At 36.7% G+C, this 26,597-nt stretch overlaps 2 protein-coding genes across 3 annotated transcripts; both read right to left on the reverse strand.

The window, feature by feature from the left end:
* Positions 1-3,507: 3,507 nt before the first annotated feature.
* LOC125073883 (lysophosphatidylserine lipase ABHD12-like) lies at positions 3,508-10,183 on the reverse strand. The gene is made up of 10 exons (XM_047684966.1): positions 10,163-10,183; positions 9,358-9,479; positions 9,083-9,196; positions 8,631-8,759; positions 7,811-7,903; positions 7,088-7,222; positions 5,980-6,128; positions 4,876-5,043; positions 4,151-4,266; positions 3,508-3,565 (listed from the first exon to the last, which is right to left on the reverse strand). Exons 1-10 carry the CDS (start codon positions 10,171-10,173, stop codon positions 3,508-3,510), a joined length of 1,095 nt encoding a protein of 364 aa, XP_047540922.1. The 5' UTR covers positions 10,174-10,183.
* Positions 10,184-11,305: 1,122 nt separating this feature from the next.
* On the reverse strand, positions 11,306-26,539 carry LOC125073986 (lysophosphatidylserine lipase ABHD12-like). 2 transcript variants are annotated; one of them, XM_047685137.1, is made up of 10 exons: positions 26,404-26,539; positions 25,061-25,179; positions 19,678-19,791; positions 17,985-18,125; positions 17,179-17,271; positions 16,404-16,541; positions 16,123-16,277; positions 13,778-13,945; positions 11,928-12,055; positions 11,306-11,436 (listed from the first exon to the last, which is right to left on the reverse strand). In XM_047685137.1, coding segments are annotated over exons 1-10 (1,083 nt in total). In that variant the 5' UTR covers positions 26,406-26,539; the 3' UTR covers positions 11,306-11,411. The 2 variants fall into 2 exon arrangements, with proteins under 2 accessions (XP_047541093.1, XP_047541092.1); XM_047685136.1 differs by lacking the exon at positions 26,404-26,539 and adding an exon at positions 26,176-26,330.
* Between the last annotated feature and the right edge of the window lie 58 nt (positions 26,540-26,597).

Consider the following 26,597-nt stretch of genomic DNA (forward strand, 5'->3'; position numbering starts at 1 on the left):
AAAATTAAATTTATAACAAAAAAGTATACAAAATAATCTTAAATCTATTTACCTAGGAACTACAAAATTAATCTTTAAAATTCTGAAATATATAGAATTGTTTGAATATATTATACCTATGTATACGTAATTAATGTACATATATATTTCATCTTGTAAATACTAGATGGCGTTATGTCAAATTGTAGATAATTCTGAATCGCGATGGCAAGATTCGCTAATTGTTTGCATATAGCATTTATAAATTTTCATGAATATACATGGTTACCAGTGGCACCTAAATAGATTTACTAGTAAAATGTTAGTGTTGTGGAGCATCCTTAGGATCGACTGAGCTAGTTGTTCATTATAAAAGGGATCATAAAATGGGTATCATAAAAAAAGGTATGATTTTGTACGCTTCCATATTCCCCACCTAAAAAATAATTAACTATTTTGTTGTTTGAACTGTCAAATGAAACGCACGTCAACACTTGTCACCTCCAAAGTTTGTCAAGCAAGTTGATGATCAATAACCGTGTATTCCCGATCAATTTCTTTCGTGTATTCTCCATCGTACGTGACATTGGCGAAATGATCTGTGCCCTGTCGGCACAACTAAAAGCCATTAAACTAAGAATTGACTTGCTCGTTGAATATCCTGCGCGGTTTGATAACTGACCTTCCTGTTTCTCTAGGCCATCAGGCCTACACCACAAGCACCGGTGTTTGGTTACGCCCCACCGGCACATCATCGTCAACCATCGCCGCACCATCACAGTCATCATTCTTCAAATGGTTACAATTACCAAAGACCATCAGTCCAACAGCCACCGCAATCAAACTATCGGCCTCAGCCAGTGCCCCAACCCGAAAAATCGGCTGACGCTATTAATTATTAATAATAATTAAAGTAACATCACTTAAATTAAAAAAGGCGTGACGTTTCGCACTACCGGGAATTGAATTCGCTTTTGATTTTGTATTTGCTTTTGTTGCTTCACTTCAATGTTTCGGGCGCTCCACCTATCTTATCTTTACAACCGAGTCTGGTTCGTAAATATACAATTAACTACAAGTTCAAAATATTTTTATAATTAATATTAACAGCCGGGATTAAGTTATAACAAGATAAGTATTATAACCTTATCCATAACGAAATTACATTTAATATGCATTATCTAAGTTTTTAATTATATATTCTAAGCCTCGAAGGAATTCTAATCCAACCGGAAGGTGCTGAAGGGACTTAACATCTTTAACGGGTGGCCACACTCGACTCCATCAATATTATTAAGATGAGATGAACATTTTAAACGTTAGTAAAGTTAAAAGTTATCAAAATTGTTAAATTTAAGAATTTTTATTTAATTTAATTTATTAGGTCTTTGAAAATTACTGAAAAAAAAACAAGTCACGGTTCTATATGTAGCTTTTCTGATGCAAATACGTTTCATTTCTATCTCGTTTACCAACTATTCACGTACTGATTAGTACAAATAGTAAATTACGATATATTTTAGGTTTATTTTTAATCTGTACCTGTCAGTCAAATGGCGCGAAAAAGAACGCTATTAAAATATTTATTAAATCTATATTTTTTTATCAATCTGTGGTTTCCTATATTTTATTTAATGAATAATATTGAACTAAATATAAACAGATTTTATTAGACCTACATAATATGTTCGACTCATAAAAATATTGTTTATGGCATGGTTCAACCGCACATCACTTATCCGTTATTTTCACCGCGGGGTTGCCAGTAATGAATTCGGTAACGTTAAAAACTAAACATTTGGTGAGATTGCGTTTTGAAATGAGTACTATGAAATTTCACGCTTGCGTGCGAGGGGCTAGAATATAAGCTTTAATAGTTGCTTTGAACAAGTTGGAGATGGCATATGTACCTATTTAATATTATTAAAAAAAAAACTTTTATAATATAATTTAAAAAGACAATAAATTAAATTAAAATTGAAGGATGGCGTACATTAATTTATTAGGTTTTTACATGAGATTTTTACATTGGTCATTCTTACATACAATTATAATAACTCCACAGATTATGTAAAATCTTTTAAAATCATTAAATGTTAATTAAACTATTAATTACTATTGCTTGCCAGTCAATGTTGACAGAAGTTTCATTATAAGTGAATCTTCTACACTGTTAGACTTGGTCAGTGTAATCAAAATACCATTTCTACGAGGCCTTTTTCTCTATGATAGATATATTCAGTGTCAGAGGACCGGCTTATATTTCCAAGGTCGCAGGATCAAATATGAGGCAATTTTATCTGTATTTTGAAGCATATAGTAAAAGAGGTCTAAGATTTTTATTTGTGAAAAAAAAATATTTATTGTCAAAGTAACTACAGATTTGATGAAGAAAACACCCTGGTGGTCCTATTCAACTAACAAATCGTTGCTGTTTAGCTGTTTTCTTATGCAACTAACACAACGATTCAGGTGCGGTTCGGTTCGATATTAGTAGAGTTGATCATTCTTTACGATACAACAGGGCGATTCCGTATGAATTAACTTTGTGAAATGTTGACAACTACCTTACAGTGATATGCCGTCTTGATACGTGTATCCTATATCTTTTATAATTATTATAGTGAATGTCTCTTATCTTATCTTATATAATAATAGACCTATATTAAAATATTTTTTTGTCGAATTGCTTTTGTTTGTTTGTAATAAATCGGCAACGTATCGTTACAAATTGGAAGAAATCCCCTGAACGAATCAAGAGATGCCAGTTGGATTTGTTTTGTCCATAAATATAATTGTTTCAATATTACATAATTTGTTTTAATATGATTATATTTAATTATTATTATATCTTAAAAAATATTCATAGAATTATTTTAATTCGAATGTTTTTTTCTACATCCGTTTTCGACTAAACTAATTTGTATTTTTAAATTGATCAAAACCGGATGTTACAACAGTGGGAAGAGAGGCTTTGATACTAGGAGTGAACATATAAATTGGCATTCTTCGATCAGAGAACTATTTTTGTATTAATTTAGATGGGAAACATTTCAGATTGAATGAATCACATTCTGAGGAAACATTTTGTTTTATTCCAACATGTAATAAACGGATATATCCATTCGAACATGCTTTAATTTAATCTAACTTATTTTTCTTATTCAATAATTCTATCATTAATATCCTGTAGACTTCCCACAGCTGGGCTATAACCTCCTCTCCCTTTGAGTTGGTTTGGACTATATTCCACCACGCTGCTACAATGCGGGTTGGTTGATAGAATTTCGTTGAAATAAGACACATGCAGGTTTCCTCGCGATGTTTTCATACACCGCCGAGCACGAGATGAATTATAAACACAAATTAAGCATATGAAAATTCAGTGGTGCCTGCCTGGGTTTGAACCCGTAATCATCGGTTAAGACGCACGCGTAGCACAATAATTATATAGCATTTTATATTTAATTGCAAAAACAAATAAAAAAAATTTTTTTAATTGAAACTAATATCAATTTATTTTATAATTTATAATGAGTTATTATTTTCAACAGCTTCCCTACTCTTGATCGTGTTCATGAATTTTCTGAAACAAGTTTAATAAATGGGTTAATGTTCTCCTATTTACTTTATAATATACATCAAAATTAAATCAAATAAAATCCGTTTCTATAATAAAATTCCACAGATATTTTTAACTTTGCCGATTCATATATTTAAATTAATTTGTAAAAAACACATTAATAAAAAAACCATATTATTAAATACAAGAATGTATAGATGATAAAAAAGCGTGGAGCTAATACTTGTTGAATTCCAGGCAGGATGTTATTATACACATATATAATTGTATTTAACTAATATAACTTTGTATTTTAAATTATGAAAAAGAGTAACTATTGAGTTTCTCGCCGGTTTTTTTCGGTAGAATCTATATTCCGAACCGATGGTAGCTTCACTTAAAATAGTTTTTTAAATGACGATTCAAAAGTGCTTGTAAAAGCATCCTTGAATAAAGTATATTTTGATTGGATTTGAATATAAATTACCAAGAAACATTCATATTTAGATAATTTTAGTTCAGACTAAGCTGTAAGTACCTCTACCTATCATTTCAAATATGGGCAGATGTGGTGGACTTTCAATTTTTTAATAAAAAAAATAAACTCACGTAATAACTTGAGGCAAGCCGGGCGCTTCACAAATATCATTGTGCCCCTTGTCAAACACATGAAATTCAAGTGGAGCTCCGTTTTCACCCCGCGATCTCTTCAAACATTCATATAACTGCAATAAAAACGATGTATTGACAATGATGACCTCATAGCCGTTTACGGCCTCAACGTCCACTTTCATGAGGGAATTACCATCTGGATACATTTTAGAACACACGAGTGCACTCCTTATTCCCTCACTCTGGAACGGCACTACAAATCAAGTTGAAATACAGGGCGTATAAACTCCGTGGTTATTTCCAACTTTCAGACTTCGGGTTGCTGAGAAATTTCCAATAAAACCATACTCGTTTTTGTGATTTACATACAGGATATTGGAGTCTGCGGCTTTATTAACCACATAAATGACTAGCGTGGCCGATAAAGGAATACATTATTGGTAGGCCTTTGACCAAACCCTTCTGGGTCATCAGGTACCTCACAAGTAATCGTTATTCTACCAATAATAAATACTGCAACATCAAAACTTATGATGGAATATTTTCGCATTACTGTATTCCAGTTTGAATAGTGTACCAGTGTAATTTAAAAAAAAACGAATAAAACACTATAATAGTTGATGGATTGCTTCTATTTCTCAGTCTCAGTGGGCAATGCTGTCCACTTACCTTTAGGGCCCGATTAGCATGTATGTCTTAAAAAGTTTTATAGGAAAACCAACCTTAACGGCTAGATCGTAAGGTACTATTTTATCTCCTTTCGAATGCAGAATCAGCACGGGTAGCCTCGTCACGGTGCTGAGATACTGGTCCGTCGTGAAGTTGTACTCTGATGACGAGCTGAACGGCTTCAAGAACGAATCCTTGTAATATGGTAACCAGGATACAAGCTGGAGGGGAATAGAAGGAAATTGCCTCATATGATGTCGTACACATAATTTATAGCAAAAATATAAAGTACTTTTTATTTATTTTATGTAAAGATGGTCGACAAACTGGCAATGCCCATAAACAAAAAATATAGTAATCATTCCTTACATCGTGAATGTGATGACAACCTAGGAAGCTGAGATGTTATGACCCTTGAGTTTGTAAATCCTTCAAACCGTAACACAACCGTATTGTTGGTATTGTTGCTTGGTGGTAGAGTAGATGAGTGGTTGGTACCTGCTTACTCAGACGGGCTAGCCCAAAATCTACTACCCAAGTAACCAAATGATGTGATATTCTCGCCCCGAATGAAGTGAAGTTATTTAGATCATCTAAAAGATAGTAATGGCTCTTTAAATTTAGATAGGACTAAAAGGTTTTAAAACCCCGCGCATAAATAAGAGATTATTTGCGTTGAAGGAAAAAAACTTCAAAAATATTTACAACTGTTTGATATCGTTTTGCCACATATGTGCCAACGCGTGCTAGATATAATATATATATAAGATATAAGATATACAAATATTGTCCAGAAAAGACCTTTGCCCAAAATTGAGACTTTTGTATGTTAGTTTACGATTTATTGTGGCGGTCTCAAAACGGCAGCACTCCCCTATAAAGTAAAACCTAAGTTTCGATTTTGAGCATTACGTTACAGTGATAGACGAGTACTCACTTGCAGTCGAGTCAGTGGCATTTTCACTGTAATGCCCTGAACTGTTATGAGACAGGTGAACGTTCTCGGTGAGGGACAGCCCTAAAGCTACCCTAGTCACTATGATACAAACGATAAAATGATCTCTATGACAATCATGATAATTAGTGCGGGGCGGGCCTTTTCTGTAGACTAGAGTGTAGAAAGACAAGATCATACTTTTAGGAAAATATGTAGTTACTTTTGAAAATGGATGCCTTTCGATTTCGTTAACGAGGTTGTTAAATGGTGCTTCCAGTACCAGGGCCTTGGGAAGCGGAAGACAGGCCGAGCCGCGGTTAGAACAAAGTTCGTCTAGATTTGAAACTAGATTCGCTGCGATCGCTGTACCTGGAACAAAATGTCGTAACAAAGTTCTTAAATAAATTAATAACAACAATGCAATCGCATCAATTAAAATCTTAATCTTCTTGTGGTTGATATATTTCGAAATAAGCAGGGCCGGATCTACCATATGCTTTTTGGACTTCAGCTCAGGGCCCCGTGTATTCAAGGGGACCCCAGCTAAGTTAAGTCAAAGTCAAAAAAAGACGATAATGCGAAAGAATCCATAACTTTATTAAGGCCCCCCTTAAACTTACGGTTCGGCCTTGGAAATGAGATTACATCGCTGTAATTTCGAATTTCGTAAAGTTCAATATATGTAAGTAGGAGTGTCAATTAAAATTATTCATAGTAATGTAAGTAGGCGGATAGAACCCTCGGTGTGGCGCGTCATTTAGAAAAAAGATAGTACTCAAAAGTATAGCTGTAGGTGACCTTTTTTAATCTATTGCCCCCTGTCTTACAGGGCCCTCGTGTACCATACCTTATAATTTTTTTTTTTTTTTTTAGCATATGCAGCCCTTAAATGTCCCACTGCTGGGATAAAGGCCTCCTCTCCCTTTGAGGAGAAGGTTTGGAGCATATTCCACCACGCTGCTCCAATGCGGGTTGGCGGAATACACATGTGGCAGAATTTCGTTACCTGGCTCTACCTTATAAGCCGAGATGGCCCAGTGGTAAGAACGCGTGCATCTTAACCGATGATTTCGGGTTCAAACCCAGGCAGGCACCACTGAAATTTCATGTGCTTAATTTGTGTTTATAATTCATCTCGTGCTCGGCGGTGAAGGAAACCATCGTGAGGAAACCTGCATGTGTCTAATTTCAATGAAATTCTGCCACATGTGTATTCCGCCAACCCGCATTGGAGCAGCGTGGTGGAATACGCTCCAAACCTTCTCCTCAAGGAGAGAGGAGGCCTTTATCCCAGCAGTTACCTTATAATACACTGTATATATTCTTACCCAGAGAGTGTCCCCACAAAATAACAGTGACCTTGTCGTTTCCTTGTAGGCACTCCATCAACCAGGAGTACACTTGGAGAGCATCCTCGACCACGCCCTTCTCTGTTGGACGTACGCGACTGGAGTCTCCATAACCTGAACAGATATTGAGCATTTGCCTTTGAGCAAAACTTATAATAAAACAAAATGCAATTAAGGTCTTCTGTTAAAATCTGTGAAAGATGTTCTATATCTGTGCGAAAAAATGCTTTATTTTTTTGCCTATGAGTAGATGCACTTGATGGTAGAGCTTTGTGCAAACCATCTGGTTACACTCATCAGATATTCTACCGCCAAACAGTACTTAATACTGTTATGTTTCGGTTTAAAGGATGAAGGCAGTGTAACTACAGGCACAAGGGACATAACCACTCAGTTTCCAAGGTTGGTGGCGCATTGAGTCAGCACTAATGTCTAAGGGTGGTGGTAACTAAACATCAGGTTGTATACTAGCCTGCCCTCCTACATATATCATAAGAAAGTAAGTGAATTTATCTACCAATAATGTTACAAATATACGATTATAATTTTAACGAGAGTAATTACATGTATATAAAGAACGAAACAAAAGAGTGACACTCTAGTCTACGTCAAACACATTACACATGTACAAGTGATGCACTCAAAGTTCTATTCGATTTTCCTTTGCGTGGTCGAGACGTGTCTCTGCAAATATATTGTTACCTCTGTAGTCAAACGTTATGACGTGGAAATTCATCGCCTGAAACACTTTGTAGAGAGTCAAGCGATGCGGTGACGCTCTGTGATTTGAATTACCTGTAAGAATAATCGGAGGATCGGAATTGCGATTCAACAAGGAAAGCCACCATTCCACGCGGTCATGATTTACAGCAACTATTTTTTAATTCTTTGTATATAGTATATAGTTTGACGACCTCCGTGGTCGAGTAGTGTGTACACCGGTTTTCATGGGTACGCCATTCCGAGGTAGATAAAGTTCATTAGTTTTCTATATTGTCTTGGGTCTGGGTCTCTGTGGTACCGTCGTTACTTCTGACAGCTACTTAGCTACTTACATTTGGATCAGAGTAATGTATGTGATGTCGTCCAATATTTAATATTTATTTATTTATAAGATATTATAATTTAAGGACTTAATGTTAATAATTCTTATGTAAATTAATTTAGAGTAATCGTATCGTATCGTACTGAAATGATTAAGGTAAATTTGGTCTAGAATAGAATGAACAGCAATACTTGGTATTATACAGAATCGTTATCGCATCGAAGAAAATCTTTAAGATAATATTTTTGAGTTTATAATTCATCTCGTGCTCGGCGGTGAAGGAAAACATCGTGAGGAAACCTGCATGTGTCTAATTTCAACGAAATTCGGCCACATGTGTATTTCCCCAACCCGCATTGGAGCAGCGTGGTGGAATATGCTCCAAACCTTCTCCTCAAAGGAGAGGAGGCCTTTATCCCAGCAGTGGGACATTACCGGGCTGCTAATGCTAATGCTAATATTTTTCATAACACTTACCATGACAATACAGGACAATAGTATTATGCGATTTATTTAGCTCATTTTGAAGTCTTTGTTCGAGTGTCAAGCAATCGTGTATCACAAATAACTCTCGAAATAGCGAACACGGTATGATGTGCCAAACACCTGAAGATGAAGTAAAAGTCAGTTTAGATATCCCAGTGGTTAAGCGAGTCTTATGATACCGAATTCAAACACGGGCGAGTACTAGTAAAATTGCAGGTGCTTAATTTGAGTTTATAATGCATCAAGGACAATATCGTAGCGAAACCTACATGTTACGAATGCAAATCTATCACGTGTAATTCATATTATAGCAGCACGAGGGAGTAAACCTTTCCTCAAATAGGCCTTTGCTCAGCCTAATTTACACTGAATGTAATTTATTATTCGGTGATACAGATGTAGGATAAGGTTAGTTTGCTCTATAAAAGTTAAAGAACCTTTACCTAATTTGATTGGACTATCATCAACAGTCGACTGAAATTGTATTTTACAATTTCTACCTCCCAAAACATTACAGCTGGAAGGACTTTCAAAGTCAAGATTTTTTGGATAGTTTACTGAAAAATAATATTCACGTATAAAAAATAAATAAATGCGCCTGTATCTTTATTATAGCAATATCTTAAATTTTATTGCTATATTATTTAAGCAGGAGATATGCAATAAATTAAATATTGAAAGTATTACAAATAACTTATTACATTTCTTATCTACTTACTGCAGTTTGAGAAAACAATTTTTCTTTGTACGGACTTGCTATATTTAAACAACAGTGGTATTACTGCAATTTGTAAGACTAGCACACTAGCTGTTAAAGATGCACCTGTTAGTAGTAGCGCCCTAAAACATACATATGTAATCGTTTCTTATTTAAGAATACACTCTTTAAATACATGATTTTGATTTAAATGTAGAACTACCATCGACTTTAAATGAACAGTCTCCCATAAAAAACCAGGATGGCTATTTTACTAACAAATTTTTACTTTATCGCAACCACAACTAAACGAAATCGTCGCCGTTCAATAGTTTTCCTATTCGACTAACCGATATTACCGGGATCGTATGGTAATCGGTATAAATTAATATAAATGAAATAAAAAAATCCACATTATATAATATAATAAAAAAATGACAATTGAATTCATACTAAATATAAATTGGGTGAAAATCAACGAAAACTACGTGCATGCCTTTCTTTAAATTTTACGTAACATTAAAGCAGAGACGACGTGAATAGTAGTAGTGCTATCAAGCAAAGATAACGGCTTAGGTAAGGTAAGGTTTAGGTGTGAGGAAGTACTACTAAGTTTTTTATGCCTTTATGATTCATCTCGTTCTTGGCGGGGATAGGATCATGAACCTGCACGTGACATTGCTAAAATAAGCTCTTTAATAAAGAAGGCCTTAGACCAGTGGTGGGCCAAGTACGTTTTTTTATTAAAACTGTATATAGTAATATTTTTTGTCTCTTATAATATAATTATGTCTGATATACATTTTTTATAATTAATTATACTTACGCGATAACCATTTTTACAACTTTTTTTCTATTTATTTTTATTTTATTTCACATGTTTTTGCCTACATTTATGTTTTATATTTTGTGATATTAGTAAATAAATGACGTAGTTGATAATTGCTAATGATTGACATATTATTTTTATTGTTAGAAAACAAAGAGAATTTAAGGATCTTTGTAAACAATAACTACTAGTAGTTTTAGATTTTATAATTCTTTATTGTAAGTCTTTAGAATTTATTTAGAACATATCATCACTGCTGACAATTTGTTGTAAAATAATGTATTTTTATTTACTAGTCAGTCACTCTGTGGTCGAAATCTATATTGACCGCAATCATGAAACTTTGTGTGAAATATATAAATTTGGTTGCCTTTTAAATTTTTCTTTTGTACCCTATTTTCAAGTTGTATAATTTTAAAGATATAGGGGGCAAACGAGCTGGAAGCTCACCTGATGAAGAAGTGCCCATGAACATCTTCAACATCGGGGGGCTTGCGGGTGCGTTGCCGTATTTTAAGAAATGCGTACGCTTTTTTTTTGAAGGTTCCCAATTTGCATCGATTCGGAAAAACCGCCGGAGAGAGCATGTTACACAGAGTGGTTGTGCAAGGCAGAAAATGCCTTAGACCACCATTGCATGTAAAACTTGGAATTTTGACGCGATGTCGATGTTTGAATAGCTTGATCGTCAATAATTTGAGCCACTACGTATATGTTTAAATGGAAGAAGCTGATACTGAGAAGCAGAGGGAGAAGTACTCCATGTAAGGCTAAATCTGCGCCTTTTATAGTTTTAGGCGACGGGCCGACGTGAATTACCATCTTGCCTTGCCAATGTTGCCATGCCAATTTTGCGCTACCTTCCAATTGGCCGTGGAACTAAATGAGGCAACATAGTAATATTCTCAAATCGTGGAGTTTAACAAAGACTCGATTTCAGACACAAAGTTCCGATTATCATCGTTCCCGAGAAATAACATTAAACATTGTTAACAGCACCAATCAAACACAAACGAGGAGATAAACTCCTCGTTTGTGTTTGATTTGAACAGAGGAGGATTTTGCCAAATTCACAGTAACATCCTGGCTTCTGGAGATTTACGTACTGGGTCCTAAAGATGTGTGGAATAAATGAAACAGTTTGCTATGAAATATTTTATTCCAATCAATGTAAACAATATGCAAAAGCACTTTCCCCTCCCGTGAGATCGCTGAAGCGTGAGTTTTGACTAAATTTACTAAATTCTCATCGATGATTCGATACGAATTCTCTGAAACAATCAAGAATACATAAAATATTTTTAAAGTATATATAATACTGGTATACTTTTATGAGCAACTGTTTATAAGAACACATTGACTAATGACAAATCATAACAGACGCACACGATAAAAAATCGTATTATTTGTATGTATATACAGGTTTTTTTTAACTGGGCGTGTTTGGGAAAAGATTAATTTTTCAAAAAAAAAAAATATATTGTACTGAGACAGATTCTTCTAGTCCTCCTAAAGCTCGGAGTTTCCCTAAACTGACCAAGTTAAAAAAACTCTGATGAGATTCTCAATTCCTCTGTAATCGCGTACATAGGTATATTTTTTTATATATACATATATATTTTTCGTTAACTGCCTATTCAGGGGAACTCAAAAGTCCCATCTACTATAAATGTTTCACAGGTAAGTTTTACTTGAAGCGTGAATTCAGGCATTTATTATTATTGCAAACGTTAAGTGTATAAAAAATGTAGAAACCACTCACCCGACGACTTCAGAGAGATCTTTAGCGAGGCAGATCCATTTGTGTCCCAGATTCTCCTTTTCGTCGTAGGAATGTAACTTGATGGTCGCTCCGCCGGCGGCGCGGGACTCCAGCACGGAGCGGTAGAGCTGGAAGCGGATACAATGTCATAATTATTCACTTTCCATTAAACGATTCATCAGCAACATAACGCACAGTTTTAAAACTTCAATAACTGTGTAGACATACTACTGGTACCGTTGACTGCTTGTTCAGATTTAGTTGGGTATCGGCTATTATATGACTATTTAATAATTATTGTACACTCGAGGAAGATAGACACATGGCGTGACACTGGTTTGCGATGCGGGCGTTGCACAGACACACACAGACGCTCACCTTGTGTCCGACGCAGTGCGGCACGATGCGGTCGTCGCGCGCGTGCAGCAGCAGCGCGGGCGGGCGTTGCACAGACACACACAGACGCTCACCTTGTGTCCGACGCAGTGCGGCACGATGCGGTCGTCGCGCGCGTGCAGCAGCAGCGCGGGCGGGCGTTGCACAGACACACACAGACGCTCACCTTGTGTCCGACGCAGTGCGGCACGATGCGGTCGTCGCGCGCGTGCAGCAGCAGCGCGGGCAGGCGTTGCACAGACACACACAGACGCTCACCTTGTGTCCGACGCAGTGCGGCACGATGCGGTCGTCGCGCGCGTGCAGCAGCAGCGCGGGCGGGCGTTGCACAGACACACACAGACGCTCACCTTGTGTCCGACGCAGTGCGGCACGATGCGGTCGTCGCGCGCGTGCAGCAGCAGCGCGGGCGGGCGTTGCACAGACACACACAGACGCTCACCTTGTGTCCGACGCAGTGCGGCACGATGCGGTCGTCGCGCGCGTGCAGCAGCAGCGCGGGCGGGCGTTGCACAGACACACACAGACGCTCACCTTGTGTCCGACGCAGTGCGGCACGATGCGGTCGTCGCGCGCGTGCAGCAGCAGCGCGGGCGGGCGTTGCACAGACACACACAGACGCTCACCTTGTGTCCGACGCAGTGCGGCACGATGCGGTCGTCGCGCGCGTGCAGCAGCAGCGCGGGCGGGCGTTGCACAGACACACACAGACGCTCACCTTGTGTCCGACGCAGTGCGGCACGATGCGGTCGTCGCGCGCGTGCAGCAGCAGCGCGGGCGGGCGTTGCACAGACACACACAGACGCTTACCTTGTGTCCGACGCAGTGCGGCACGATGCGGTCGTCGCGCGCGTGCAGCAGCAGCGCGGGCGGGCGTTGCACAGACACACACAGACGCTCACCTTGTGTCCGACGCAGTGCGGCACGATGCGGTCGTCGCGCGCGTGCAGCAGCAGCGCGGGCGGGCGTTGCACAGACACACACAGACGCTTACCTTGTGTCCGACGCAGTGCGGCACGATGCGGTCGTCGCGCGCGTGCAGCAGCAGCGCGGGCGGGCGTTGCACAGACACACACAGACGCTCACCTTGTGTCCGACGCAGTGCGGCACGATGCGGTCGTCGCGCGCGTGCAGCAGCAGCGCGGGCGGGCGTTGCACAGACACACACAGACGCTCACCTTGTGTCCGACGCAGTGCGGCACGATGCGGTCGTCGCGCGCGTGCAGCAGCAGCGCGGGCGGGCGTTGCACAGACACACACAGACGCTCACCTTGTGTCCGACGCAGTGCGGCACGATGCGGTCGTCGCGCGCGTGCAGCAGCAGCGCGGGCGGGCGTTGCACAGACACCCACAGCCGCTCACCTTGTGTCCGACGCAGTGCGGCACGATGCGGTCGTCGCGCGCGTGCAGCAGCAGCGCGGGCGGGCGTTGCACAGACACACACAGACGCTCACCTTGTGTCCGACGCAGTGCGGCACGATGCGGTCGTCGCGCGCGTGCAGCAGCAGCGCGGGCAGGCGCGGCGCGCGCGCGAGGTGCTCGTCGGAGCGGAAGGCGTGCACGCGACACGCCGTGAACGGCGACACGAACGTCGACTCGAAGTACGGCAGCCACGACACCAGCTGCGGAGCCGAAAGTGGGAACTCTAATATCGCGACCACTGAAGTCCACGATCCACACCATGGATACCTTATGTACTCATTCTTTACTCTATCCATGTAGTATCCAGGAAGTTTGAAAGTAGCACCTATAGCCGAGAAGTTATGTGGAAGGCTGCTATCATGGTATGGGCATGTTATGCGGAGGAATGAGGAACATATTGTGAGGAAGGTCTTGAGCATGAACGTGGATGGATACAGAGGAAGGGGACGACCAATAAAAAGATGGATGGATTGTGTGAAAGATGATATGGCTGGGAAGAATGTTACTTGTGTGATGACGTCCGATAGAGAAGTATGGAAGAAGAAGACATGACCCCACGACCCCAAGTAAATTGGGATAAGGGCAGGAAGATGATAATGATGAGCTAAATGCCGTCGTCGTTCTTAATATTTTTTTCACGTTGCATAAAGTATTCCCAAAAAGTATCAAATAAAATAGAGTAGGATATCGATAAAGCCTGATTTCTGCCCTATAATAAATTTAATATAAATTTAATCGCTAATTTGAAATATAACAATCTGTAGACCAGTATGAAACAAACAAGTCAATTACATGACCAAGGAAATGTAACGGACTAAAAATAGAACCCTGTGAGACATTTTTCCGTTTACATTAATTCTTTAAATTCAATTTTTGAAGATATTTAAATTGATTCTCATTTACAATATTAACCGATAAGATTATCTTGTATCGTAATGACATATAATTCAAATCAGTTTCATGTCTAGATATAAGATCTGTTACTAAGATAACTAGAATAGACTTTTGTTTTGGGATTTTGTTTATGATGTAGTATGTATAATAATAAATATGGGTCCAAATTACCGAAGAAGTCGTTTCTTGACGTGTTTCAGATGATAAAAAGTCAGTAAAGTGTAGTCAGTATTTTAACCGGTTCACTTGGTGGTAGGGCTTTGTGCAAATCCGTCTGGGTAGGTACCATCCACTCATCAGATATTCCACTCATCAGATATTCTACCGCCAAATAACAGTACACTGTATAGTTGTGTTCCGGTTAGAAGGGTGAGTGAGCCAGTCTAATCACAGGCACAAGGGACATAACATCTTAGTTCCCAAGGTTAGTGGCGCATAGGTGATGTAAGGAATGGTTATTATTTCTTACAGCGCCTTTGTCTATGGGCGGTGGTGACCACTTACCATCAGGTGGCTCATATGCTTGTCCGCCAAACAATGTCATAAAAAAACCGGTTTCATTTGTTCCGCGATCTATTTAAATCCAAATAAGTTTTTTTTACTTTAACTTTGTGTAATAGTAGACAAAGCATTCGATTTAACATACTTGATCAATGATTTTAGAAAAAAAAAACAGACAAAATAGTATTTATTTAATAAAATAATATTTTAAAATCTTTTTAGACAGCTCCTACTAATTACTAACAAGTACTATTTCTCGTAACTGAATGTTTATGTACAAATGTTAGCGTTCCAAAAGTGTAAACTCTAAATTCGTCGTAGTGGTGTATAATGACAATGTCTCCAGACTACGGTGACCTTTCTCTTACAATGCACGTGTATATCGTATAAGTAACTTTGATCGAGGTCTTGGATAATCTATGATTCGTGAAAATATGGCATTTTGAATGATGACGAAGTTGCCATCGGAACTTTGGAAGTCAATAAGTGGAATATGAATATCTAACGTTTCTTTAACCTTACTCCTGTTTCCCTTGGCATTGCCGTTTTATATAGCATGCCAACCACATCTATTTATATTAACCAATGGAAAACATTTTATTTGTGAATTTGACAGAAATTTTATTCCTCTTGTCAAATTAAAAAAAAATCGTGTAATATAACTAATAATAAATGATAGCTTAAGAAAACCGTCTGGCCAAAATACGGCCAGCGTCGTGGGTTAGAGTGAGAGAGCCTGCCTAACACTTCTGTATGCATAAGAGAAAGGGAAGCCAGATAAACCGACGCCGTAACGCGTTACGTAACGCAGCGGGGTAGACACCGGTCCCATAAGAAGTTTTCACTTCCAAAATTGAATTTCAATGATTCAATACTTTCGAGGAAAAGGTTTAAAGTTAATCACCACACTGCTCCAATACTGGTTCCAAGATCCACAACAAAAACTCTTCCAAAGGAAAATAGAACAAAATTAGCAACCCACCTTAGCCAATGGATGATAATGTATTTCGTCCGCTAAATTATTAAATGGCGCTTCTAATATCAGTCCATTCGGTAGCGGCAGAGGTTTCGGACGTTCTAGAATGTTCTTCGATAACTTGTCCAGGTTCCCGAGGAGATGTGAAGAAATGCCTGTACCTGGAACGGACATTGATACGTCAACTTTTGCAGATTGTGTTAATTTTATAATCACTTAAAAAGATTAAACTGTCTGCCACACAGACCCAGAATAATGTTTAATTTCTAATTACTATTAATGCTTACCAAGCGAATGTCCCCAAATATAAATTGGCGGTTTTGTCGGAGCTTTCTCGACTGTCGTCTGTAGCCAGTCGTAAACGATCAGAGCATCCTCCACTACACCGTCTTCGCTTGGAGTCACGTTTGTGGAGTCACCGTAACCTGATGAATGAAAAAAAAAAATAACATAACTACCCTAATAACGATCTTGTTTAAATTGAAAGATATTCAAGAGATATAATAGTCAAGATGGCCCTTTGGTGCGTGTATTTTAACCTAAGATTACAAGTTCATGTTTTAAATTTATATTTATTAATTCATCTCACATGTGATAACATCGTGAGGAAACTTGTATTTGTTGCATGAAAATTTGCCACACGTGTCCACCAACACACATTGAAGCAGCGTGCTGGAATATGCTCTAAAACGTCTCTTCAAAAGGTGAGAGATTTAGACCAGCAGAGAGATATTTACAGAATATTACTACTTTACTAAAGATATCAACATGAAGATAAAATAAAATATAAAAAAAACATTGTTAATCAGCTGATGGTAAGTGGTCACCGCTGCCACGTAGACATTGGCACCATATGAAATTGAGATATATGGAAACTGATATGTTATGTCCCTTGTGCCTGTAGTTACACTGGCTCACTAACCCTTCAAACAGAATCACAACAATACTTCGTATTGCTGCTTGATCGCAGAATATCTGATTGTGGAGTGGTACCTATCGCGATGTGTGATGTGATGTGATGAGTGTGTGTGTGTGTGTGTAATATAATCTATAAGAACATACCTCTATAGTCGAAAGCGATCGTATGATAGTCCATTTGTTGAAAGAACTTGTATATTTGAACTCTGTGTGACGTGGCGCGGGAATTCGAGTTACCTGAAATGAGTAATTATTGACATGTTCTATTTGATAACTTCTCAAGCAATGGAGAATCACTGACTCGAACCGGGGTGAACCTAGCCTTTGAGGTATGTGGCTTTTTAAAGCTTCTAGCCCAACGAGGCGTTCAATAGATACGATAGCACTAGCTGTTGCCCGCAATCTTGCTCGCGTGGAAGTTGGATATATTTACAGATTAATTTAAAATATTACGTTAATTTAAGACCTCCTTGTATACCACATTTGTGTGTATATCACCCGTTTGGGGTAGAATATCCAGAAACGCTTAAATACGTATCTACTCAATTTTAATCAGTAGCCCAAAAATAAAGTTTCATGTTTCTAATTTAAAAAAATACGGACTTCCATACAAAACTTTCACCCCTATTTCGTCCCCTTAGGCCCCTAAGAAAGAAATTCCAAAATTCCTTCTTTAGTTTATGCCTTCTCAATAAAACTACCCTACTCACCCAATTTCATGGCCCTAACCTTAAAAGTTTACTCGGCGATGATGAATCAGTCAGAAATTATTGGAAAAATGTATGGACATGTCAGTATAGAAAAAAATATGATAGTTTATCATGTCAAGTCGAAAAATCCACAACTTTTTATTGCCCCGACCTGAGGTATGAATCCAAAACTACCGGATCTGTGACCTTATATCTAGCCACGAGACTGACGAAGCAGTTTTAATCTAAAGAATTACTTACCGTGACAGTAGAGCATGACAGGATACTTGGAGTCAGACAATTCCGAATCCATCAGCCTGTTCAGTTCTTCTTTATCAGCATTTCCTTCGAAGCTACCTTTCAGCTTCTCGTAGGCACTTTTTGGTAATATATGCCAAACTCCTGGAAGAAATTATATCGATTAATTATCGAAGTCTTCGGTTGCACCAGTGGAAAATGGTTTACCTGGTAAGTGGTCACCACCGCCCACAGACATTAGCGCTGTGCGAAATCAATGTACCATCCACCTTGGAAACTTTAAGATATTATTTCCCTTGTGCCTGTAGTTACACTGACTTCAAACCGAATAAAAATACTATGTATTGGTGTTTGGCAGTCGAATATCTGATGAGTGAGTGGTACCTATCAAACGAGATTGCACAAAGTCCTACCACCAAGACGCCTTTATATTTATTTATATAATACTTGACTTTTAATAGATCCTATGTGAGTTTTATTTTTGGTTCTAGGTATAAGACGTTGCGTTGGCTTGGGTTTTGTACAAAGAAAGGTACCACCAATTGATTTTACAATATAACAACGGGAACCCACTCGGGTAGTTTCTCCAAACACGCCACCATCCACAGTAATTACGATAAACATGAGCATCAGTAGTGGTCACCACTAACCATCGTATACTGCAGTCACGTTTGCTTTAATGTTTTTCACTTTATAAATATTCTTTGTCAAAAACTTTTTTTTTTTCCTTCCTTCAAAAGCCAATATCTCATAACTAGAAATCGAACTGCGACACGTCAACAGTAATTGTTCTATCATCCAATTATCCTATCCATTGTTCTATTTAGCAATTTCGTATTACGTATCTCTATATAATAAAAATAACTGAACGCAAGGACAGACATTACTTAAGGTGGTATCAGACGGTTCGTTTTTTCATTTCGTTCAATTTACTAGATAGATACTGACCACTCATCAGATATTCTCTGCTTCAGTATTGTTGTGTTCCGGTTTGAAGGGTGAGTGAGTCAATGTAACTACAGGCGCAAGGGACATAAATGCTGGTGTCGCATTGGTTATATGAGGATTTATTGAGTTACATTTCTTACAGCGCCACTGTCTATGGGCAGTAGTAACTTACCATCAGGTGGGCCATTTGGCAGTCTACCAACATACATGGCATAGGAACTGGCACATATCCATGCCAATGACAATGAATTCATTAGCGAACCGATCCAACGATATAAGATCGGCATTCGGCTTAGAATTGAATATTCACATTGGAGTCCTTCAGAGTGAATTAGTCTGACATTATCTTTATATGCGTAAACTTGTTAACTTTACGAGCTATTGTGTTTATCGTGACTAAAAAAAATATATGTAAAGAGGTTTCGTATTTGTATATAATTATTACAAATATGTATATACTTTTAATTAATGAAAGAGTCCCTTCTTAGTTTCTTACCGTATGCTGTTAGAATCTAAAAGATATTCTAAAGTCCTCATAGCATACAAGCAAGACATTTAGTACCTAATTAGTAATTTTTAATATTAATTAATGTCCTGTTTAATGTCGAACATAAATATTATATGTATCAGATAAAATTCAGCCACGTGTCATTGGAGTTTTTGGTGAAATATTCCCATATTTTTCCTTAAGAGGAAAGGAGATATTTGTCCACTTGTGGGTCTGTTTCACGCTGCTTTACAAACTTACCTATCTTTATATCACAATTGTCGACTTTTGATTTGTATTCGATGTTGAAATTCCTTCCACCGTCGACACCGCTCGCTTTTAAGTCGTCGAAGTCCACGTTTATTGGCCATTGGACTGAAATAATGAGACCGATTAATAAATAAATATATATTGGACAACATCACATACATTACTTTGATCCCAATGTAAGTTGCTAAAGCAGTTGTGTTATGGAACATCAGAAGTAACGACTGTACCACAAACACCCAGACCCAAGATAACATAGAAAACTAATGAACTTTTTCTACATCGACTCGGCCGGGAATCGAACCGGGGACCTCGGAGTGGCGTACCCATGAAAACCGGTGTACACACTGCTCGACCACGGAGGACATCAAACTTTGATATCGTTCCGATCTCCTTTTTGAAATCAAACATGGAAACTTATTTTTGTATCAAGATCATCTCGGTCATTCAAAAATATAATCACCCTCATAGGGTGTCCCTAATATATACTAATCCGCCGAGAGCCGAGAGCCGAGAGCCGAGATGTCCCAGTGGTTAGAACACGTGCATCTTAACCGATGATTTCGGGTTCAAACCAGGCAGGCTACGCTGAATTTTCATATGCTTAATTTGTGTTAATAATTCATCTCATGCTCGGCGGTGAAGGAAAACATCGTGAGGAAACCTGCATGTGTCTAATTTCAAAGAAATTCTGCCATATGTGTATTCCACGAACCCGCATTGGAGCAGCGTGGTGGAATATGCTCCAAACCTTCTCCTCAAAGGGAGAGGAGGCCTTAGCCCTGCAGTGGGAAATTTACAGGCTGCTAATATAAAAATATATGCATTACGCCTCACTGATTGAGTTCTAGGTGTCCCGTGTAAAAATAAAGAGAAAATCTGTATTGTGAATATTTCAATGGAAATCCTCGGATGCACGAATATCATTTTGCTTGTGTTGAGGCAATTATTTAAATAATATAATTTGGTAAAAAGTGAGATTATTTTAATTTTGAGCACAGAAAATTAAGCACACAAAGAATTAAAATCCACATGCAATACTTATAAAGATTAAAGGATAAATGCCAACAAGTGTTAACATACATATCACAAGTGAAGTGTGACGGATTAATCGTCATAATAGGATAGCTTCTGATACTATCCTATTAAGAAGTCCTTTGTATACTGCTACAGTCGAGCGTCACTTGATGTAAGCAAATTTATTTATTAAAGACCATCAGCAGTTACCACACTTATTAAAGTAATAATAAAAACAATTTACAGACATATACAGGGCTATTGGTATTAGGAGGTAATAGAGATAATATAATTTACCGTCTCGCATTTTTTAGATTTGGACCGAAAATTATTGTTTTAATATTGATAAGTAACCAGTATTTTTTTTTTAAATAAATTTTTAAAGTTGCATTTTTGACTTATTTTGAAAATAAATAATGACGGGAATACATCGAATTACCAAAATAATCCTCTATATATTTTCACTAAAATAATTTTAAATTACAAAGACACTAGAGGTTAACTGCATTATTTTTTTTATGATATAGGTTTGTGGAAGAGCAACTGGGTCACCTGTTGTTAAGTAAGCCTATAGACAACGGTTAATATTTCGTACAGAGCTTTGTCTATGGGCGATAGTGACCACTTACCATCAGGTGGCCCATTTGTTCGTCTGCATAAATATATCATAAAAAAAAAACGGATTTAGATAAAATTCGTAATAGACATTAGCTTATAAAACACACAATCATCCTAATACCATTGCCAAAGAAAGACCACAGTGGCGTGCATTTGGAGAGGCCTATGTCCAGCAGTGAACGAATACCTCCCTCCTCTTACACGAAGCTAGTTTGAATACATACGACACGAATATAGTAAAGTATAGCAAATTGTAATTCCGTGATATTTAATTACATAATCTTGGAAATATATCGAATATTTAATAACTTGTAAAATTGTCTATGTCTAAATCTCATTGTCTTTGATTAGTCGAAATTTGACTTGTATGTGCAAGAGGATATCGAATAACTTTTATTTTAATAATTACGTATATAATTAATTATTAAATAGTTAAATACGACAATTGATCATTTAATAGTGATTATAAGACGCATATCAAGGAAATCAAATATTTACGTAGATACCCACGCTAGATTCGCTCAATAGCAAAACGCTATTAATTTATTTTTTTTGTAAAACTAGATTAATAGGAGTATATTCGTAGTTGATGATAACAATGACGCGGAATTATTTAATTTAAATTAATTTAATTAACAAAACCGGTTCGTTTACAACGAATTACACGCGAAACTTTGGGTTTATATTGCGTAAAATTAACAATAATAGAGTTCTTTGTATAACAATGACATATTTGATTTTTAAATGATTTAAAACATGGATCCAATTGGACACAGGGCATTTGGTTAAATAATATGAAATTCTGCCATTACACGAACTTTTTCAATCACGTAACTCGCTAATGTAAAAATCTGCCACTAAAATCTATTTTCAATCACGAAAAATTCCTTGAAGTACACAACCATCCACGCAGTTTAAGAGGTTTTTGACAATATAATTACAATGGGTCATCATTTCTTCAAGCCGGACACATTCAAGGTCGCATTTTGATGGGAATATTCACCTATCCAATTACAACTAAATCATTCTCAAGAGAGATTAGACATATTCGCTGGGAATATTCTAGTGAACGAGAGCTCTCTTTATTCCATTACTCACATGGAATGGAAATTCGACACGACCGAAGATCAGAACCAACGGCTTTACAATCTCTTCGAGTGTAAACACTACAAAATACCATGTACTGTTTGCCCTGCTATAAACTACAGAGAACGTCGCAACAGAAAACCTCAATAACTTTTTTTTTATCGGCCACTGAACTCTGGACTTCTAGATCTAGATCTATCTAGGTCCTAATAAGATAAAGACATAGAAGCAGTTATATATTGTTACTAGGTATGTAATCGTGGACTTTAAAACGAATATCGATTATCCATCAAACCGTCCTAATCTAATCGTATAACATTTATTCGATTACATTTTTTGATCGGTTAATGAGATTTCGAATACGTTAACTTGCAGACATTAATACAGACATTATTTTAATGATATTCATTTTTTTAAGTTTATTTATTTTTTCCTGGTAACACATGCATTTTATACAAATACCTAGTTGAATAATACATAATACGTCAGAGATTAAAAAAAATACTAGTTAATGTGGCGAGAGCGAAAGGAAACGATTGTGATCAACTTTTTTTTTTTTCTTGTAATTCGTTCGTTTGCAACGGTGAGAGGCACTGTGCCGTAAAATATATGCAAAGCAATCATTATTTATTTAATATAACTAAAATCGTTGGGTAAGTTATTAAATGCTATACGTAACTTCCGACTTCATCGTAAACATGACTGACGTCGTCATGACATGACCAACGACACGGGAGACCGACCAATTATGCGGAATATATGAAAATGCACAAGTGTGTGTGCACAAACACACCTGCACTCTCTATTCTTTCACTCACATGATCTCATGAGACGGAAAATTCGACCCAACTGAGAAGACTCAGGCGCAGTACCAACCGCTTTACTTTTTTACGTTGTACTACTTGTTTTAAAATGGGTCTAGTTTTTTAGTAATTAATATTTGTCATAATCATGAGGATGTATTAAAGTAAAAAGATAAACAATTATGATTATTTACAATGTCTATGGCTACTTACCATAAGGTAGCCCGTTTACCAGTCCGCTAACCGTACATTATATACATATATAAACATATATATTACCAATACAAAGAAATTTCACTAATGTCACGTGAAATTAATTACAGTGAATGTTTTTAATAGTTCCTTATCTAATTAGTATTTTGGACATGAGTGTCTGCAACGTGCAAATATCCTACTTTCTACAGACACAGATAAGCACATCGCAAGAATTGCGTAAAGACTTGAATACCTCGTTTTTTCTAGTCTGACTAATATTCTAAATGGGAAATCGAATTTGATACATTTCTTAATCTTAACTTAGCCGATACACGTTGACAGGGGTACAGAAAAGTACCTATACCATACCCCCGAGGACTTCCCTCGGGGTACTAAAACTAGTAATTCTGTAACAGTACCCCGTATTACTGCGGAACGAGTCGCGAGTACAATCTTGACCTGTGCAGGTCTCTTTTTTAGGTCTCTTTGGAGGAATGAAGAAGTTGGGGGTGCTGAAGCTGCGTGAGGACCAATCACACGCACCCTCGGCACATAATCATTCGGCTACTGTATGGCCAAAAGTGCATATGCGCAAATTTACCCCTACTACTGCCCATCTGTGCTCACGACTCATGTCTATGTTTGCCCTTTAAAAAAACTATAATAAATAAATCGTACTACACAATGATTATAATTGGTGACAAAAAATCGCGGTTTTTTATACAGAATATGTAAATTTTATTACATTACATTAACATAACTATGTAATTAAATATAATTTGATAAGGAAAAGATTAAATCTTGAGTTTCACATTGTTCTTCTCGTTATAATCCGTATTCGAATCGGTTGCTTTATAGCGTATTCCAATTTAAGTAGGAAAAAAGATAAACAAACATTAGATTCGCGTATTTCATGGGATGTGCTTATAACTAAATATTGCGCACTACTAAGAGTTAATGATTAATGTATCTTTATTTATAATACAACAGTATTACACTTAACTACTTATATGCACTTTAATTCCAAAATTCCAATAACAGTTTCGACGACGTTCAAAATACATTTTTTTAACAGATCCATAGTGAAAATCATATCAAGCTCTCGACCAATGATATCGCGTCAATTAGCTGTCAAACATTGTTTATTTGACTTTTCTCCACTTATGGTTTGAAGACGTTTAAGTTGATCTTACTAATATTGTAAACACGGATGTTAGTTTGTTTATCTGTTACGCTGTCACATCTTTACTACTCCGACTATTATGAAATTGCACATAAACGTTACAAAGGAAAGTATCCTTCGATTCGAAATCGCGATTAGCATTACTGAATTTTCATGTGCTGGCGGTAAAGAAAACAATCGTTTGAAATCTTTATCATACGGCCAATACCCAATGAACAATACACCAACTTGTAATGACCAACGATTGCCTTATTTGACCAAATCATCCCAACACGGGGCAAACACCCTGGCCCAACCCAAACTTAGTATAGACAGCAATTGCTAGTTAAATATGTTTAGATTTATTTTTAAATTAAATATATAATGTTTATAAAGTACTGTGTATTATATAAATAAATAAAATGGATTAACATAATAATTATTATTGTAGTAATGACCTTCATAAAATCATAATTATATTATATATATTGCTTACCAAAGTTAGCAAAAACAAGGTGCCGTCTAAATGTCTTTGAGTATTTGAATATCAGCGGTACCACGGCTACATGAAATACAAAAATACCAGCTGTTATTGAGGCCCCGAGTAACAGCACCCTGGAAGAAAAATTTATACTTTATAAACAACTTTTAAATTTTACTCAAGAATCAATTAATTTTTTAACAACTGACATTTATAATAAGATGATTAAATGTCAATTGATTTATTTAATGTATAGTTAAAACATGCATATTAAACACACATACACACACATACAAAAACCAGTTTACATGCATAACTTTTTTTTAAAGTTATCCATTGCTTTTGTAGAAAGAAAAATACAGACATTTACTTTTATTTTTTTTACAAAAAAAAAAAGTTAATTTTCAATGAAATCAACCAAGGGCATAGAGTGTTGTTAAAAATAAACATTCCACTTTAGTCTACCATAGGCAACAAGTACAGGGCATAGACCTCAGTGCATAAATCCTAATAAAGTATTTTATTTCCGATACAAATTCAAATGTCTTCATTTACTCATTTGCATTTTTCCCATTATATATTGTTGGTGCACTTTGTTTTAATATATTTACTGGTTGTTTGCTTTTAGCTTTTAATACTATTATACTATAGTAAATATTCCTTGTAGCCTAACAGCTAGGGTTTTAGATGGCTGTTCTTCTTATGATAATTATGTATATTAATTCTACATGTAAGTAATATAAAACTGTATAAGATACACAAGGGTCTTACCGCTCAGTAGATTGTCTGGATATATTTTAACAATTCAATGCTATGCTGGGTAATTCTATACATTTACAATAGTTAAAATAGTGAGTCATAGAAAACTATGATGTCATGAAATATTGACTAATAACTAACTAATATATTGATATTACATAAGGTTTTATATTTTATGTTTTTACAATATTTAAATAATTATAGTAAATAATTAGAGTAACATTAATTAGATTGATTTAATCATTATTTTAAAATAAAATCGCCACATGACTGTGAATATTAATATAACTCACAAGATATTTTAGTTATATCGATCGGCTTTTTTTTTGTCTTAATCCTAATGTATTAATACAAAAAAAATATATACTTACGCGACAGTGTACAAAGGCACGCAGATTAGAACACCTCTCATTTTTAATTTTTTTTTTAACACACAAATCGAGAAAAATGCAAAGAAAATGCAAAACAGAAATGTTATTACGTAAAAATATAATAAATTAATAAATATTTAATAAATACGCATAAATAAAATAATATTAATATGTTTAATTAATGTTGATGTAATACGTGTGCAATACGGAAGATTTTATAAAACTAACATTTTATACAATGTTTTATATCCAAGTGATGCTATTGCGGTAATGGAAAACACGTAATTTAATTTCCGGAATAATTAAGATTACTGTTACTTTAACTTTCGGCAAAACGACCGTGAGTCGTGACGTGAAATTGAAATTAAAATCACGAATAAACTGACATGTGTCACTAGTCAACCATGTCAGTTTAGAGTTTA

This window comes from Vanessa atalanta, chromosome 26 (genome assembly GCF_905147765.1).
Source record: "Vanessa atalanta chromosome 26, ilVanAtal1.2, whole genome shotgun sequence".
NCBI lineage: Eukaryota > Metazoa > Arthropoda > Insecta > Lepidoptera > Nymphalidae > Vanessa > Vanessa atalanta.

Bases quoted from the DNA above. Each gene is read 5' to 3' on its own strand.
- LOC125073883 (XM_047684966.1), bottom strand. The intron at 8,760-9,082 runs GTAAAGGTTCTT...CTTCATCTTCAG, and splicing joins TGATAGTCCAATCAAATTAG to GTGTTTGGCACATCATACCG. The intron at 7,223-7,810 runs GTAACAATATAT...ATATCTGTTCAG, and splicing joins CATAACGTTTGACTACAGAG to GTTATGGAGACTCCAGTCGC.
- LOC125073986 (XM_047685136.1), bottom strand. From the start codon at position 26,216: ATGAGAGGTGTTCTAATCTGCGTGCCTTTGTACACTGTCGC. The intron at 13,946-16,122 runs GTGGGTTGCTAA...TCGGCTCCGCAG, and splicing joins ATTATCATCCATTGGCTAAG to CTGGTGTCGTGGCTGCCGTA. The intron at 11,437-11,927 runs GTGAGTGGTTTC...TGATTGTTTCAG, and splicing joins GATCTCTCTGAAGTCGTCGG to AGAATTCGTATCGAATCATC.